This window comes from Chanos chanos, chromosome 10, assembly GCF_902362185.1.
Source record: "Chanos chanos chromosome 10, fChaCha1.1, whole genome shotgun sequence".
In the NCBI taxonomy this organism is placed as follows: domain Eukaryota; kingdom Metazoa; phylum Chordata; class Actinopteri; order Gonorynchiformes; family Chanidae; genus Chanos; species Chanos chanos.
This window is the reverse complement of record NC_044504.1, coordinates 13,204,991-13,225,162: the sequence shown is the minus strand read 5'-3', so window position 1 is coordinate 13,225,162 and position 20,172 is coordinate 13,204,991. Positions and strand designations below refer to the sequence as shown.

General features: G+C 38.6%; 1 protein-coding gene across 1 annotated transcript in view; it reads right to left on the bottom strand.

The window, feature by feature from the left end:
* The window catches only part of LOC115822356 (probable palmitoyltransferase ZDHHC14), a 36,071-nt gene that overhangs the window by 12,550 nt on the left and 3,349 nt on the right, over window positions 1-20,172 (bottom strand). The window contains exons 3-4 of the mRNA XM_030786156.1: window positions 8,687-8,847; window positions 1,573-1,728 (exon numbers count right to left, since the gene is read on the bottom strand). Of these exons, the coding sequence (XP_030642016.1) occupies window positions 1,573-1,728; window positions 8,687-8,847 (317 nt within the window). The remainder of the gene's footprint in view (window positions 1-1,572; window positions 1,729-8,686; window positions 8,848-20,172) is intronic.

Genomic DNA, 20,172 nt, shown 5'->3' with positions numbered 1-20,172 from the left:
CTTCGGCTCTGAGGCATTAGAGTTCAAACAGTTTACCACTTGATGGTCTAGAAGCATGTTTTAGAGGCACTGAAAAGACAATCTAGGAGAGTGTGATGCATACGACACAGCTCTGTTTCACTCTGCTGAAGATCACATATGCCTTTGAGCAGTGGCTGGGATATAAAACTTTGGATTTGGTATCCCTTCATGTCCTCTTAGATGTTTGCTTCATTTGAGATTAGAAAACAATGTATTTATGTGCTAGCACAACCTAGTCAAGGTTCATTCAATGAGTATTCATTTGAAATATACCTTTACTTTGACTTACAGGTTACAGGTGATGTAAAATTTATTAACTGTTCTTAACTGATCTGTAAAAAAATTCAATTCACATCAGTAATGGACACACATGTGGGTCACACTACACTCTCTGACACATCTCATATTCCATCAGTATTGTAACCACTGTTCTGATCAAGTGGCTTAAGATTTCTTCATGCTGGTTAAGTCACATGAGTGCTAAGACAGTATTTCTAGATATTAAACTGTCTGAGTCAACCTGATTCCATCCTCTCTCATTCAGAGATGATCAGGGTAATGTACCTCTCCAAGGCATTACTGCACACACTCTACCACTGTCTGTCAGAGGGATTTACGTCCAATCCACCAAGCTCATCTTTTCTTTTCTTGTAAAGCACTGAGCAAGAAAGAAAGATTTTCATGTAATCCCCTTTCAGAAGTGGCATATAATGCTGATGTCAAAGTAGGAATGTTCGCTTAAAGTTAAGGAAAAAAAAAGTCTAGGGAATTTCACTGAGTCATCAGTTAGTCTAGGTAACAATGCTCCAATTGCAACTTTTGAAACACATCATTTTGATACCAATGGCGTACTTTAAATCCATCTCAAAATTCATGATTCAATCAGCAGAGCTGGAGAGGGGCTGCATTTAAAGCAGATGAGTGAAAGAGTCCTAGGAAGAGGTTGTGGGAGAGAGAACAAAGGCCTGCTTTTGATTTTCAGGACAGCAGCAGAATTCATTGGTTGAGGAAATAGACAACTGGTCATAGGGTCAGAAATTAAGAGCCTCTGCTGTTTTGCCCTCAGAGGACAAACTCAGTCCAACTATTCATTCATTCAGATGAGATATTTAAAAGTGCACTCTTGACTTCAGTTGCGTGGATGCATGTCTGCTACACCACTAGGGCAAGAATAAAGAATACCTGCAAATATTTGAAAATTAGGAAATAAACAAGAACACAAAAAGGACAAATCTTACTTACCTTGAATAAGCTATGTCTTGCTTATCAGTGGATAAAATTACATGCAACGTTTGTACAAATACTGAGAAATAGCTTCAATTTTTAAAAAAAATGAAATCACAAAGGGAGGAAAAGGAAGAAAAAAAAACAAAGAAAAAAGCGAGAAGAATCTCACGGTATACGTACTATTTTATTTACGTTTGGTCTTCCCACAACCCACACAGTTCCACTTAGATCTGTATGATGTGACATCTTTAAAATCAACCACAGCAGTACTAAACACTGCCTAGAAATGAGAAACAAAGGGAAAAACACCACCAGGCAACTCACCTACACAGTTGTCGCAAAGGCTGCAGTGAGAGGCACGTGGCGGTCGAAAGATTCGGCATGTGAAGCAGTACTTGAGCTTCACTGTCTGCCCATTGATGATGATTTCTTTCGTTCTCGGGGGAGGCCGATATCCTGTGGATGTGCCGTTCACAGTGTCTGAGGGGGAGAAAACAAAACGTGTTATGCATCAGCACAGCACAAAGATTTTCAATAGCTTTCAGTAACATTGTAAGGCATACATTGTGACACACTCTCCGAAACATGGCAATCTTTTTCAAAAATGGATATTAAACAACCCAATGAAAATCAAATAAGAACACCATTTTGGCCACTAAAACCCAATAATCCATATTAACACAACAAACATTCTTTAGAGGATTGCATAGCACAGATTTATACATATACGCCTTTCTAAGTAGACACTGAGAAGGATAACTGTTGTTTTTTTTTTGTTGTTTTTTTTTTAATCAGCTTGAAAAGAAATGAGTGAAACTAGCTTCTTTTCAAGAAGAAAACTGGTACTCCATATTCAAGCATGGTCAGAAAACAAAGGAAATATTTCAAAGTAAAGTTAGCTAACCTAAAACAACAACAGCGTGATGACTAAAATTAAAATGTTTCTGAGTATGCCCTAAAAAAGGCCTTGTATGCGGTGTCACAAAAACAAAGAAAAAGAAAAACACATTTTTCAAAACTTTCCAGGAAAACCGTCACATGACATGGATACACAACTGTTTGAACAGACTGAAAACTGGATTGATCCAGAGCCTGTTCTGCCTCAGGATGCAATTTAGACTTAAAAACATTGGCTGTGGCTGGGCCATTCAATTCGACAAAAGTTCGTCTAACCATTAGGCCTGTTATAATGTTGTGTGTCACTGTGTACTGGAATGGACATTTATATATTGATTATTTTACATACACGCTATGTTTTAGAACAAGCACAGCTCATGAATATTAATCAGGGGGAGACCACAGTCCTCCAGCTTTACTTTGAGAGTAGGGAGAGCACTGTTACACTCCATGAGCATGTTTTTAAAAGTAATTTTACATTATTTAAATTTTTGTTCCAAGAAATTGCATGACATTATATTTTCAAAGGTAGTTGAAACTTGCAATCAGAGCAATGGTAGTTTGACTGGTTTCTTCAGATGAAACAAATTTGCATTTCTTCCTATAAGTGCGACCTATAAGTGTGCCATACCTATAGATCTGTGCCAATCCAGGGCACCAGTAACTCAATCATTAGCATCAGGAGAGGCCTTGCACATGCAGCAACATCCTGGCCTTCCTGTCATGAGCTGTTAACAGTGGAAGAGAGGAAGCATGCCTGACAAACATCAGTCAGGATGAACGCGCTCACAAGTTACATAACACTCTGGGTCTGTTAAAGCCTCTGGCCAGAGACGGTTTTAGTGAGTAGCTTGTGATACTGTTAATCTCTCATGGAGCACAAATGGAGCATCGAGACTGATGGACTTCTGCATGAGGCCAAAGACAGCAGGGCTGCACTGAGGACATGCTCAGAAACAGACACACACAGCCAGAGGGAAGCGTGAGAGCTGTGGAATTATGGGTTTTATTTTTGTCTGCTGTGGTCTACAAGACTCCCATGGTTATCATTACTCTCAGCTTTGTTCCATTCACTGCATGCAAGGCTTTAATATGGACCTTTTCTGTTGGTTCTTTTCATTTGCCTGGTCAGTACAGCTAATAACACAGTTGCTTGTGACATCAAACATCTGACAGGAAAGTTTCAATACTGCTCTCTAAGAAAAAAGTGAATAAAATTACAGAACAATTTAAATAATGTAATTATTTTCTTTGCATCGCCAAAACTGCCCTCCGATCAAATAAAGTCAGACAATCTAGAACAATTATAAAAAACATGAGTCACAAACGATGTGTTTCCGTACTAAAACCGAACCAAAGGGCTGCAGCACACTCATGTCAGAAAACTACACACCACTTCCTGTTGATATGAGCACCCAACCTGCCGACTATTCTGCATTACAGGGCTGAACACTTCTCACACACACACACACACACACACACACACAAACACAAACACACATTCATACGGGTGTACAGGGGAATGAGGTTAATACATCTCATAAGAGGATTTGCCTATTTCTGAACGTTCTGGAAATGCCATGTTTTCATTCAGAAATAGAAAGATGCAGTTTGCTGGCTTGTGGCGACCATAAAACATCTTATATCAGCAACAATGGCTGATGGTACATGCCAATTTGAGAAGTTCACATTCCCCCCCCCTCCCCCAAAAAACCCCAACTCTATCACACACACACTTAAATTGAATTTTATTTTCTTGAGAGTACACTCTGTGCATTAAGCATTATTAGGTTTTTAAGAAGCATATCTGATTTCGCCACCTAGGAATTGTAAAACCTTATTAATATCACAGTGTATACACTTCACATTTCTTGACAAATGAAAAAAAAATCATTATCATTAATCATGTAGCACCTAAATCACACTTGTGCCACTTCTTTGGACTGCAAACAAGGTACTTCCCATAGGAAAAGAAAAACCTCATCGTAAAAAATAAAAAGTACATTTTTTGAATACATTATAAAAGAAGTCAAACTGACTGAATTTTAGAGAAACATTAGAAAGGGATGTTTTTTGAGATTGAACTGCTGAAACACCATCTGACCATGACAGCTTACCCTGACTGCTACTTCACATTTCCTGCTTGTGTCACTTGACCTCAAATTAAAATCTGACAGTTATTCACTTGGACATCTACAGGAAGTTTTGGTTTTGAACTTAAACGTCTAGGCTAATAAATATTCTGCCACCTATGTTCACATGAAACAGAGTAACTTATTCAGCCAGTTACTATTTCAGGTTTTTTTTTTTTAATGGTCTTTTCTTTTAATCACGTAAATGGTGGCCATTTTTCAAATAATGCTCTATTCATTGAATAGAGCCACAAATAAAGCACCTGTGCATCTGGCACACAATCACAGATACTGGCACTGGTGTCTGGGCGGACCTGCATCAACACAACCACCTTAACAACTGACACTTACAATCAAGTATGCGTACTATCCTGGCTAGGGGTTGTATACGATTAATGGATGATCAATTATTAATCTCTCACGGTCAATCAAGCTTAACGATCAATTTTACTTTGGGTTACCTAATGTTACAGCCCTGTTTTTGTACACAACGGTAGCAAACCCGTCATGAAGGCATCTATATTATTCCGTTCACACTATGTTGCCTACCTTTTTGCCTAAATTCAACAAACATCTAAACAAATATTATTTTATGTTTACATTGTAGCAATTGCTTTGGTCTAACCTGTTTTGAATGGAGTCAGGATGAGAATTGGCTCATGCATTACTCACCCTTTTACTGGTGAGCTATATAACTGATATGGCTTTATTTACAATTTTACCTCAACGATAACCGATAATTGATATTCATTAACACTGAACATTAAAAGAATATAATCAGGCCTAACACACACCCTTACCATACCCCAAACTAATTATTCATCTGTATACCTACATTTTCATTCTTACAGCTGCAGTTGTGGTCTCAAGAAATGAACTTGTTTGACCTTGCCCTTGAGAGCATACTCAGATCTCCTGGTCTTTGTGTAGACCACAAACAGAAAACTCACATCCACACAAAGTTAACAGGAAATTAATTTGACCATGCAGTCAGGTAACAAACAGAACACAAGCTTACACGGCTGTCTTTGTTACATTCCTGGAGTGTCAAAGAGTGTCTCATCTGAGACAGGATTAGAGCCACGTTCAGTAGTACTGTTTAAAAAACAATGTACACACACACACACACACATATATATATATATATATATATGTGTGTGTGTGTGTGTGTGTGTACATTTTTTTTTCATATATATTAACTTTTGTTTTTTAAACAGTACTACTGCACGTGGCTCTATATATGTGTGTGTGTGTATGTATGTATATATATATATATGTGTGTGTGTGTGTGTGTGTGTGTGTATATATATATGTATGTATATATGGGGTGTAATGATTCACCAATATGATCAGCAATTTGATTATAACGATTCAGCGATCTGATTTGGTGCGATTCGATGCGATGCAACAGGATACAGGATGCAGTCACAGGGTGTGTGTGTGTGTGTGTGTAGCTCACATTCTTGCACATGCAGAACAAGCTAGTAGCCTACATACTTTCTGTACTGACAGCATGCAAAAACTTTACCCATCTGTCCTAATATTCAACCAAACTGTGCTTTAAGAGATTTTTCCCCTGCTTCCTCAAACAGATCTAGTGATCATCAAACATACGGTCAAGAACAGCATCTCTTATATAACTTGTATAATCCATCTGGGACAATCAATATTTCATCTTTGTGAAAAAACATGGAGAGACAGTACAGAGCTTAAGTTTTATCATAGTTTTAACTCATGATAATACAGCTGTGAAATATTTACCATCAAACGCACTTAATGGGGACAGAATGCCATGAGGTGGAGGAATTCCCCGAAACTTTTTTTTTTTTTTGGATAATTGACCAACAATGGAGAAAGACACACTTGCAAAGCCAGATAACATTTCTGTGGTAACTTAAGGTTTTGTCTGATGTAATATCTTCTATGGAGAAGGGAACTTGCCCATGAATCCTTATGAAACACCACAGATAGAAGTGGCAGTGGGGTGTATGTAAAAACAATAAAAAAATATATAGAAATATCATAACTGGAAGCCCACAGTAGAGTTGGGCCACCCATTGTCTTCAGGACTGCTTGGAATGCTGATAAACTAGTTCTGAACAGTGACAACTGGGTTACTGCACTATTCCTCTAGAAGAAAAGTTTTCAGTTCCTTAAACGTTAGAGGAGATGAAAATTGACTCCAAATGGTGTTCCCATGTTTGAGGATTTTTAGATCTGGTGAATGGGAAGAATGTGGATAGGAATCCAACTTAATTCTGGTGCTCATCTCAATCCATTTAGTTGCGAGTCTGGACATATTGTCGGTGGCATATTAGTCCCTGGTCACCTAAAGTGGCTTTATATTATTTGAACTTTGCTAGACAAAGTAGAGAAATGACCAGAATCAATGATCACCACTGAGATGCTTTCCCATACCCTACAGATTCTCTTTTTGGATTCTCTTACATATCTAATATGGGTTTTAATCAGTACTGATTATCATAACCTTGTTATAGCTGAGGTATGTTTACAGTTTGTGCTCAACTTATATGGTTCTGTGTTGCTGCCCTTGTAACTGCAATTTAGACACTTCGAGGTTCAGTCTTTTTCATAGGTACATGTATTATTTGTCCATCCTTTGTGTCTTAAAGCCTATTTATCACAAACATTTTCTTAGTGAAAAAAGTGTCTGAGAATGTTTAGCTGGCATACCTCTAGCCCCACCCACATTACCAAGAATCTGGACTTTAGAGACCAATGGAACACAATACCATCACTTTATTGTTTCATACAATCGATGCAAAGTCAAACATGCTTATGACCTCTGCAGAGCATATTATTTATTGATGGACTTGCTGTAAATGTACGCTCTGTTAGGGCTGCAAAATTGATAGTATATTTTCTTGGGTAAAATTTGAAAGAGATGCTACACCTTAATAATTTAGAAGAACCATGGCATCAAAGAAAAGTCTGTTTTCGCATCATACAGAACTCACAGAGTTAACAGGTAATGTCAGCACGCACAAGGATTTAAACCTACATCATCATATCACATGAAAAAAAGACATCAGTGCATCTGGATAGGGGTAATATTAAGGGACATTTTACATCAGAGTTAATTCATTGACTAAAGAAATAGCCGTTGATGTCAGGATTACACAAATAAACAAAAAAAGTTAGAATTGGAGTGCAGAACAGAAAGAAGAAATAGACATGTCTGAGCATCAGTCTGTGTTAGACAGAATAAGTAGAATCTGAAACAAGCAGTAGGCTAACACCACAGAAGAAAGAGACAGAGCCTTTTTCCTGTAGAGTCTGTTTACTAATGTCAGAACATTACTCATTCCCCAGTCTGCTGCAGTACAGAACTCAAAGCACCGTTCTCACATCAGTATTAGACTTTTAGGGGGGGAAAGCAGCTAAACTGTTCTACTAAACATGTCAGCTTCAAAACTCAAATGCCTCAGTTTCACAAAGATGAGGAGAGGGCAGAGCTTCTCAGTGCTTTGTTTTTCACTAAGGATGAGTTCTTCAAAGGAGCCATTATTTGGAACCTAGGCCACTGGCTTGCAGCTGAAGCCTCAGTTTGCTGTGCTACCTCGATCATTTTGCTTTTAAGTCAACTCATAAGTACTTACATTTCTGCTGATGCACAACTTCAGACAAGAATCACTGATTCATCACAATGTACGGAATACAGCAGATGGCACCTAGTAATAATGTACTCAGATATACAGTAGGGCTGAGTGAGGAATCAGAGCAATGAGATATCCAGGACATTTCTTGTAATAAATCCCACATATATCACGGTTGTAATGCACGGTAAAGAGAATGTAAAAAGTTTCCCAGAGACAGCGTTTTGCCTGAAATACTACAAAAAGTTAGAACTGATGATAGCAGTCCATTTTCACAACACCTGTTACTAGTTGTGAGTGTACGAGTGGATTTGGATGGTGGGAGACATTACATTAGGAAAAAAAAAAAAAGTAATAGGGACTTCAAAGATAGCTGAGATACTTCTCAATTGCTCATCTTTGACACTTATTCTAACTATATGGCTCTTTGATATCTTGGCTCTTTGATACGATGTTAAGATTCACTATTTCAGTGCAGTACAACTGTCAACATCTAAAAAATGTAAAATCTAATTTTATTAGCAAGGTTAGCTTTTTTAAATTAGACCCAGACAGCATCTCAGCACACTCAAGGCGAATCAAGAGTGTGAGTCTGCACCCTGATTTACATATCAGTTACTACCCCTTTGATTGAACAACACTTTTGAAAGTTATCTCCTGTCTAGAATTACAAGCCCAGCACCGCAATTCTCCTGACACAATGAACCGTATCTTACAACATTATCAGTAGTGAACACGTGGAGTGAAAGGTAAAGAGGTGAGAGTATAATGGTAATGATAAGGAGATCTGACCTATTTGTCTCTCCAGGTCCGCAGCCTCATCATCCGTGGCTCTGGGCAGAACCCCAGGGTCACTGAAACTGGTCCTCAGCAAAGTGCCCATGACGAAGAAGAACAGCACACCCCCAATCACGGGAATGGCCGGGGTGAGTGTGGATGCCAGGAACGGACAGCTGGAAGAGAGGAAAACAATACTTTAGACATTACACTGCAGGAACGTACACTGCATCCATTGTCTGTTAACTGCATCGTTTAGCTGTTTGATTACCTGTTTCCATATTTACGAGACTCATATGCCTGTCTGTCAAATGTCAGATGGATTTATCTTTGTCTGAAGAATATCAATTCAAATCTGAAACTGATGCATTCAATTTGGTTTAAAAAGTTTAATTAAATATCCACTTTAACATTTTTCACTTTTCATTATTCTTACACTACATTTCATTACATACATTCGCTACATAGATTCAAAGGTAGTTCCTTAACAAACTTGAGCGTCACCTAGTTATCCAGAGTGCTGTTTGTGCTTTCTTTTTAATCCTCCAAAAATGTCTGAATAATGAATGCTGAAGCGGAATCTTTCAGGTTAACACCTCCAAGGTTTAACATCAGTCAAGACATGACTAGCTGTGTTTGGATTGTCACTGATAATTTGAGCTTTTCATCAACACTCACTGAAAAAAAAAAAAAAGGATCAAACGGCGGTGAAGCAGCAAAGGCTTAAACCGTTAGCACGGCTAACCGAAAAGTAAAGATCCATTTCAGAAACGAAGCTGTAAAGTCTTACCACATGCTCATTTGGGAGGAAAAAGTAAATTCAGCGATAAAGAAATCTTCTAATTCAGAGACAAAATAAAGTCTATCCCCTTAATTTCAAGGTTCTTTTCCTGTGTTTTTTGGACGAGATAGACTAGCAAAGGCAGTGTTTGGCTCTGACAGGAGTCATAATTAGTAGAACAGTTCCCTTACTAAGTCCACAGATGCTGCAGCTGAAGGTGAGAATGAAAACAAAACTTTAGATTTTAGATTTGATGCGATGCACTGTAAACCGTGTCAGCGTTGTCGGACATGTTCTTCTTGTCTTTACCTCGCAAGCAACACTACTGTTACTCTCATAAAAGGTGAAAGGTTAACGCTAGATGCTGCACAGATTTGTAAGCGAATGAGAGGCGGTCATTTTTTTGAAAGTAACACGACTTCTAACGTTAGATCAGTGAGTCTCCCTCAGCAGCTTAATTTATAGCGACGTAGCAGCAAAGCTTCAGTCAACTGATTTGTAACTTTATAATTGGGCCATTGACGGGTTCTTGGTACATTTAGATCGATCCAGGGGTTTGCGTATCAATGCAGTTGCACAGGTTTCTGATTCATATCGGTGAATCGTTACACAACTTATTTATATATACACACAGACTAGCAAAGGCAGTGTTTGGCTCTGACAGGAGTCATAATTAGTAGAACAGTTCCCTTACTAAGTCCACAGATGCTGCAGCTGAAGGTGAGAATGAAAACAAAACATGCTGTCTTTGCCAAGAGCTCAGAGTGTTCCAGCAGAAACCACAAATTTATGTTTTCAGAATGATTAGTTGAAACCCCATTTTTCCCCCCACTGACTGAGATCAAGTACATTACACTGTACACTATGGCTACGCTATAATGTAAGTATACATTATGCATTGTACACCTTATGCGTCGTGTAACTGTTATATGTTCTTTTCCTTATAATGTTGTCCTTTGTGACTTTTGAGCATTGAGGCTTACAACTTAATATTTCAGTTGCTTCATCTCAACAACAATCTGTTCCATATATCTTAATATTGGGACCCTGAAACAAACTGTGGAGGGAAACTGCTCTGTGTCCAGACTTCAGCTTTGCTGGGATGTTGCTTGCTCGAAGCTCTTTTCAGTACTTAATATGGCTTAACAGGGCCTCCTCTTGTGGTGGCCTCAACAACCTGATCTAATGAGTGATAATACACGGCAATCCTATTATTGCTGCTAGTGCACTGTTAGTGATTCACATAATCGCATTTGGATGTAGCCAGTCTTTCCATTAGTCTCAGTGACGGTCCTCCTCAGGCCAGACGATGAATGGATGTGTTCAGTCACATACACCGTTGCAATGTTAGGATAGCAGTGGTAGTTGGACCTGTCCCGGGGCATTCAGAGACACAGGCTTGAGTGAAAGATCCAGAGAGACAGAGGCTGAGTAACATATGCTCACAGTCAAGGCTTAAGTTAATACGCCACTGGATCTTGACACATTTCAGACAAATCTGGACACATTTGAGATAGCTGCTAGAAGGTTGTGAGTTCGAAACCCAGTCACGATGGCTCAGTACTAGGGATGCACCAATCTAATACTGATACCGGTCCAATACTGACTCGAATAGCTGGATCTAGTTATGGTGACAATGGGGCTGATCTATTCAATTCAGTTCTATCATATTCTATGTTTACGTCTATGTGCGTTAGTAGGCTCATACATTTTGCTAGAAGGAGAGCTAACATAGCATGATGGGAGCTGACAACAAAGGGTCTGCAGTTTGGAGGTATTTCACGCTTGCTATGCCAACAAGTTCCACGGCTGCTTGCAACATCTGCAAAGCCAATGTTTCGAGGGGTGGTGGTAGCACTGCCAAATAGAAATATAACACAACCAACTTACTGGGGGGGGGGGGGGGGGGGGGGGATTTCGTTAGTCTGCCGATTACTCCTTGTTCCCCATGAATTAAAAAACTTACCCTTGGTAATTACCCTAGTCTACTCCACATGTAGAGTAGACTAGTCTGCATCAGCCTGAGATTCAACAGTGCCACCCATAGAATTAATAAAACATGTTCATCGAATGGTCTACTGATAAAAGCTTTAGGACATTTGAAATTAATGAGCACAAGTGTTTATCCTATAAAATAATCTGTTAGCTTCCTCTTTTGTATTGTTCTCCCCTTCCTTTTGTCCCTGACGGAAAACTCGATCACAGAAAGATGTCACTATCCCCACGATCCCTCTCAACACCACTTGCTCTCACAGGTGTCATTGATAAACTTTGCCATAAAAACAGAGACATTTATGCGCATGCAGCTGAATTCATCGGCTAAAAGTTCACCCCTCCCCTCCATAAGTTACACCTATGGACGATTCGAAGAAGCTGTTAACTTTGTTGGGGGCATTGCAAAGATGCGAGAAACTTCCCAGTGATATAGTGAAAGCGACAAATTTAACAGAAAACATTCTCAGATTCATTGTTCTGGATGGGTAACCTCTAACAGTCATTAAAAATGAGGGCTTCCTCCACCTGATTGAACTCTTGGAACTATGGTACTGTTAATTTTGAAGATTTTTTACCAAGTTGCTGGTGCACGATTATTTACTATTTTAATAATAAATAACAATTCAGTAATTTTATACATATGTTTTTATTTGGTACATTTTGTTTTACAAAGTTAGGAAAGCAATGTTTGAGTCAAGCCTGATGTTGCCTTACACATAAAAGAATGACCCCAGTCTCGTCCACACAGTAAGGCATACAGCTGATTAATTAAACACAGGTATTGGATCAGTACTTGGTATCAGCCGATACCCAAAGCCCGGGTATCGGTATTGGGACTGAAAAAGTCGGATCGGTACATCCCTACTCAGTACCACGGGGTAAGCTGCTTAAACCTAAGGTTGCTCCAGGGGCATGTGACCTCTGACCCAGAAAGTAATAATTGCAAGTTACTGTCGATAACAGTGACAGCTAAGCCACTATAGCTGATGTGCTGCAAAACAAAGAAACACAAGCCAGACTGTGATATGGTACAAATGGAGTTCAGTTGAGATGGACTGAGTGTGTTAGAGAAAAGTTAGAGAAAAAATTGTTATACTCCTAATAGGCTACCGCAGTCTAGCTATTATGCTGATGAGCAAAAGAGGATGCTAATATTATGTGTCACACACAGACAGCTGGAAACAGAGAGATATCGTTTTTGTGCTTTAAACAGTACAGAATGTTAAGATTAACATATGCTTTTGAATAAAACACACAGGCTAATGTCAAAACCCTTCACATTGTGACTGCACTTCTGTACACACTAGAGACACACCTCATCACTAACACACTTTGATAAGAACAAAAATGGTGTGGGACCTTTAAAACTGTTAAAATGTTGTACTGCCCGGAGACATACTTGGTGGGTTCAGAGAGGAAAATGACATGTTAACTGGCCTCATCTGAACTTTAGAAGGGTACTTCCCTTTCACCAAACAGCATCACTCTAAACATTACCACCTGCAAACAATTTCCAGATGGATACAGTCTGGAAGTTTCTGAAGTGAGAGTGGTTAAGTCTGATCTGATCTTTTGTACACTGGTGTCACTGCACTATGGTGCTCAAGACTGTGAATCAATCCATAGCTGAGGACATATTCAGAGCTAAAGCTCTGCTATACAGTGATCAAAAGCACTGTGATCAAAAAGAGTTACAACGGATGAATAACAATAAAAGAGCTCTGTGGAAGAGGAAATGAATGACCTCACAAGAAATCAGTGGGGACAGATTGAAGTATGAGTTCAACGGGGCTTATTAAAAACTTCAAACTGTTCTCCAGTTGAAAGTATGCTTTGTCACTGTACACGCACTGCTTTTGTAGTACTTCATGACACAAGAAACAAGTATTTGCACTTTCTCCTGTAAACACTGCACAGTATATGAATCAGGGCATTGTCGAACAGAGTGAAAAGGAAATCAGTTGGCTACCTGCAAAAATTTGGGCACCCGTGGTGATAGGGCATGTTTTAATTAAAGTGAAAGTAAATAGAAGCCTTCCCCAATGTCTATAAACAGAACCTAAAAATTAAAAATAACACATTCCTTCAGATTTTATAGTACAGCTATCATTTATTTGCATTCCTTTTTTCAGACGCAGAATCATTCAAAACATGAATATGGCACAAGTGCAAAAGGAGACTGATTCCAGATGAGTTGTCATTACTTTATTAAAAGGCACTGAACAATTCATTCACTTGTGAGGACATCAGTCAATTAATTAGGCTAATTAGTCCATTAGGGCTTAAAGTGTTTTACAGCTAAACACTCTGGCTGTGAATGTGACAAATGACTGTGACAGTCACAGTTCAGCTACATCATGCCAGGAGTATTCAGATCAGCTTTGAGGCAATATTCACAAGCTTTATTTCATAAGCAGAGACCTGAAGATGAGCCTCTATTAATAACAACACGTTACGGTGGTTGCTCTGTCCTGCAGCAACAAAAGTTGAGTCATCAAGTATTGCTAAACCAGCATCTCTCACTGGGTACTTGTTCATGTGATTGTAAAGGCCCAGGGGATGTGTGGAAGAAATACTGAGATGAGTGACAGTCATGTAGGAAAGAAACGCTCAAAAAGGTTAGAGGACAGATCTATTACATTTAGGAGTAATAAAAAAAGCAATCAAAACATACCTCAAAATGTAAACCTAAATCCTTCCAGGATTTTATTCTGATCAGTCTGGCAGGGTGAGGCTGGCACACACTCCATCAAACAGTTAGGGAGCCAGTCTGCAGTTGTATAACATCACAGCATGTCATGTTGGTGACACTTTACATGACATGCTCATGACTTTGTCATTAGCGTCCCATAACTCATGTCACATCCAGGAAGAGCTACTCCTGTATGTAGCATGTGACACAATTACGACTCAAACTACTGTTTAAATTACGACACCCCAACAAACCACCATTACATCAACCTCACTCTGGCTTATGTTTCATAAGACTGTTAAAGCAAATTATTATAAGTGTTATTACTTTGACCTCTGTTATTATGCTGACTGAGGGGGCATTCAGCCCATGCATTCTCAGCAGTCTGCATCTCAGCAGTAGTTTGCTCAAGTTTTAATAATGAAGCTTGGAAGGTTTTGTTGCTATGGAGATACAAAAAAAAAAAAAAACCCTCAGAAATGAGCACGTTTGGGAGGGAGTGGTAACCGTAGAAACACTCCATAAATGCGCTGATAGCACTGACAAAGACAATGGAGAAAAATACACGCTAAAATGAAGACTGCACTTTTGCAGGACCATTTAAAATCCTGCTTTTGCTTTCCACTCTACTACAATTAAAGCCAAAAGTGCTGAAATCATCTTTGCATCTATATTGTGATGACATAAAAATAATAGGGTAATGACCATGTTGGGACAGTTTCCCTGGGTAACAGAGTACTCAAAGCACACTCACATGCTCATGTTGTATAATGTTCACTGGCTTAGAAATTCTTTTCAAGCCAGAGAAAAACTGAGAGAAATTACTCTCATTTTACATATATATAAAAATCAGTATGGTTATGTTTCAAACTAAAAACTACAGTCCGACTGATAAATCAGCGTGCCGATATTATCGGCCGATATGAGCTAATTGCAGATAAATCGGTATTGGCATTTATAACAGCCGATACATGACAATTAAAAAAGAGACAGAACATGGATCCCTCAACCATGTTATGACAGTCATGTCAGCCGTGGCGGGTTTTGCTGCAGTAAAGTGAAGGCAAGTACTGTCAGTCAAACATCAAAATTACGTTTAATGTTAGTTGAGTGGTGTAGCGAGTAAACAAACAATGGTCCTGTCATTTCTCCATCTTCTAAAATTTTTCTCTGGCAACATCGCTTACAGCAGCTTATAACGCTGTCCATTGCTAAGTTACAGTACCGACAAAGCAAGCTAATGCCATGTTTATCAGTGGAAGACTGCTAACATTAATGAGCGATTAAACTGCAGCGTTTAACTTATTCCGCCTAAATGAAGCAATGGTAAATATATCTGCGACCTGCATGTCTGTAGTTACAGTCGGTGCATTGGAAATTATTAAACCATGGGGACAGGTAAATAAACGTGAGCTGAACAACTATCTAACATGGCTTGGTAGCCAAACAAAGTTATCTAGTTTCTCTTTCAAACATATAGTAATCCCAAAGTCGCATGTCCTCGTAATGACATGGCCACAGTCATGTAGTATTGCATTCAACAGCAGCATTTACTCTAGCTCACTGCATCAGTTTACTGCATTATTTAACTTTAATATATTTTGTTGTACCTTTATTCAAAGTACTACTTATGACAATAAAGTTTATTTTTAAACTGCATTATGTCATGTTATCTTAGTGAAGACACTTACATAACTACACATAACAAATGTTAGGGAAAATCTTTGTTTATGTTATGCGTTTCTGGGAAAAAAAAAAAAAAAAAAAGAATATCGGCAGATATCAGTATCAGATTTTTAAATCATCAAATATCAAAATCGGTATCGGTCTGAAAAATCCTATATCGGTCGGGGTCTACTAAAAACTAAAACGAAACAGTTCGACATCAATAAAGGTGTCTTAAAAAGTCTTGGGCAGTTAATCAGAAGTATCTGATACTTTGACACTTAGGGCTAAATAGAGGCAAAATCAATCACAGTGGCTGGATAAAATCCCACAGTATACATGGCAGAGTACCAAGGGTAATTTCTAGAGCAGCTCCATCCATTTACTGCAGAGACTACCTTGAAAATTAGACTGCCTTGAAAACTATTCATCATATCTTGCCTATTAAAGGTACACACAAAGACACTTGGAGACAACCAGTCTCCCCCTTGTAACACATCCTTACACCCTAGTCAGCTGAGCAAAAATGAAAATGAACACACATACTGGAGTGGGTTTAATTACTTGGAATGAAGGCAGGATGAATCATTCTCGATGCAAACAAGACACATTTGCACTTTTGATGAATTGTTTGATTTTTCAGTGTATGACAGGTTTGGAACATAACTCTACCACACTAACTGGTGAGTGGTCTGACTGTTGTGTCATGGTTTGGCACACAGCTGGAGTGCTGTCTCAATCACTCAGAATGATAAACTGTTAGCCACATATCCCTTTGTCATAAATAACTGTCACAAGGTGCTAGACAAGGTGTCGAAAGTGAGTAGAAAAAAAAAGATATTGTCTAAAGATGAGGTTAATGTGTGTTTTTAACTATGCATTCAAAGAATACTACAGACATAACATAATTTATCTCTTTAATTACAAAAACAGTTAGACATTTTTTAGAAACATCCCTTTCTCTGCACAACCAGAAGAAAAATCTGTGGGGAAAAAAAAAAAAACACAATAACAAAACAGGCACCAACACCACAGTCCAGTCAGGTTCTTACAACATGGGTCTTGACAACACAGACCATAACAACAAAGAAAACACAGGCTCTGATAACACAGGTACCTAGGCAATGATTAAAGAGCACTGAGCAAGCAGGATAATGCTTTTGTTTACAAATCATGGCACAGGGCCTAAATATTTAACAGCAGAATGCTATGCTAAATCTTAGGAGTAAGCTTATATCAAATTCCCTTTGTGCTGTACGTTTGACAGATAAAAGATGCTGGTATGAACCGTTATTATGGGGTTATCCACTGTGAACTTTAAATGAACCTCAGCATTGCTCAGTGCCCTCTAACACACATTCGGGTATTCAGATCATTTTAGGTCAACCAGGGCTACTTGCCAAAACTCAAACTTTAGGTGTCAAATCACTTTTCATCCACACTTGGATTTTCCTTAAGGGCTCAATGTTTAGACAACATACTAGGCTAACAGTGCTCTAGTTCTGAGAGAAGAGCATGTTGCATTTGTAAGATTTGTCTGTTCGGACGTGTATTTACCACAGTGCATTTCAACTGAAACAGGACACCCACTGCAGTCTCTTTTCATTAAGACTGTCAAATAAACTTTGACATTTCGGCCTAATAGCCAGCACAATCAAAACACTACAAGACACCAGATGTGCTGGAAGAGGACATACTACAAGTTGTAAATTGAAAATGTCCTGAAAAAAAAAAGGGGGGGGGGGGACTACAAACAGAATTCGCTCACAGAGAGCCAGAACTTGAAATGAAAATCCAGTGGAGGGTAAATCTGTCAACTTTACATGCCACTTTGGCATGGTCAAAACAAGTATTTTAAAAGTACTAGGTGCAGTAACTTGTGAGCAAAAAAAAAAAAGGTTCATTTCAAGCCCTCCCGACACTACTGCATTAGTAACTGACAACCAATACTCAGTAAATTAACTGCAACAGATGGCTAATCAATAAGCAGTGTCAAGCACGAGACAGCAAGTGTGCAAAATGTTTTGTCAGAGCTTTCTTAGCTACTATGAATTAGCCAGGTTAACGTCTATCTACAGATAGCTAACACAGAAAAGAAAACGCAGTCCTCTGTTGGCCAATGTGGGGAGAGTTAGGACCGTGTTTATTTGGACTTTTATCACCTTCGATACATTTTATTTCACAAGTTTTGAAACCATCATGTGGAAAGCACTCATTTGGGCTGTGTTTTGCTTCATTTCAGTGTTAAATCTAGGCCTACTACCATCAAAGCTTTTCCAGCTGTGAGGTTGCGGGCTACGTGAAACTCACAAATCCAGAGGAAATGGGTGAGGAGAGACCGAGGTCACACGCACGGGATTGAAACATAAGGAAACAAATATATAGTTATTAGACTCATCTAAAATCTTCGAAAGCAAAGGGAGTTACACTTGAGTAGGGATATGACACCTAAATTAAAATAACATGAAATTAACACAAAGTCATGTCAGGTTTGTCAGTCTGTAACTAAAAGAAAAGCAGCAATTTTAGTGGGCAAAGCAAAGAAAGAAAATTAGGACCATACCAGAAGTTGGTTTGCAGAGTTGTAGGAAAACTACTAGCAAGAAGTGTGACAGAAGAAGCCTGTCCACAGTTTCCTGTTTTGAAGTTGTTTCATTGGGAAACAATATCAAAGCAGCATTCGTCGTCAACAAGGCTACAAGTAAGCAGTGCTGGGGTCACCTCTGTGTCAAACTGATGATTAATTCAAATTCACTTCTAGGAATTTAAAACTGAGTTGGAAGCGACACCAGTCTAGAAGTTATAGAATTAGAGGCGAATTGGAATTCCCCTGTATAGCCTATTTCAAACTAAGGTCAACTTAAAATTACAAGGCATCCCACTTCCCAGATTTTCAGTTTCACTTGCATCAGTTACAGCTTTAAGCAGTCATAGATCGCTTCCTGTTTCACGCGATTGATTCTAACATTTGCTGGCCCATAAAGACATTCTTTTTACAAACTTGTTGAAGAATTGTCTGCTTATTAGGGGGAAAAAATAAGGAAAGTGATGCCATCACAGACCATATGTCACACTGTATTAAAGTCTCATCTGAGTTTCATATAAGATGCTCAGTAATCATCCATGAGGAGTTAAGGATTTTAAGGGTTTGATCTAGTAGCGGCACTAGAGACTGGGTCCTATGGAACCTAAAACTGCTGCTAGGCATAATGGAATGATCTTCTACCAGTTTCAAAGAAAAAGCAACCAAGCAGTTTTATGGGCTTCTACAGACTCCAGCTACACAATACTACTACTATCAACAACAACAACACCAGTAATAATAATAATAATCATCATCATCATCATCATCATCATCAACCTTACAACTGCAAGAGTTATTCATATGCTTCACCACTTGCAAACCTAAGGAGGACCACATTAGAGAGTCTCACATTTAGAGAGACACATTTGGTGATTCACTGGCAAATTCTTCAGACAGCCTATTCGTGGCTGCTTTGTCTCCAACTCTCTGTATAAAATACAGCTTCAATCCCTCGTTTATCAACACTGGCATGAGGATGAGGCTGACATGAGTTCATTTTGCGCCTAGACATTTGATTGAAATCCTCACAGCTACACAGTTAACAAGGTTCCAACATCAGGCAAACAGCAGTTCAATCCATACACTAAATCCCAACTTCAGCATTAGCATGCTGCTCCACCCAGGTAGAAGAAATGCCTTTTTTGCAAAAGTTTTTAAAGAGTTATGTCTAGACAAATGTCTCACGCACACAACAAAGTATCTGACCAAAACAGATAATTTTCATTCTTTAACAGAAAAACACTACTTATGCAAGTTTAAGGCTGCTTAGTGATTTAGACTCTGCCCTTCACTTTTCTCTCTAATCTCCAGGATTACACATTTGACAGAATACAATGGGAGAGAATTTGGTGGAGACATGATAATAGAGGCTGTTCTGGCCCAATATTTCACATGGGAGAAGAGTATCACAGCACAACTGCCTCACTACATTCAACAAATTCTTCTTCTTTTGTAGTCATGATTGTAGATATTTCACTCTCAATATTTAATAACCTCAATTTCAGTACTTTCAGTCTCATTTACATACTCTGCAAATAAACAAGCAATAACAGGACACTATGAATTTTCTTGCTAGTGGAGCTAAAGGCTCAAAAAGGACAGCAATTCTAGAAAACTCCAACACCAAAATAAAAAAAAATAAGTTCAAACCTTGGGTTTTTATATTACTGACAACCAGGTGAATAAATAAGGCCAATAAAATAAATGAATGAACAAGAGCTACATTCTGATTTATACAACACTAAGAATGGACAGAAAAATACTAAGCCAATGATAATTTTAAG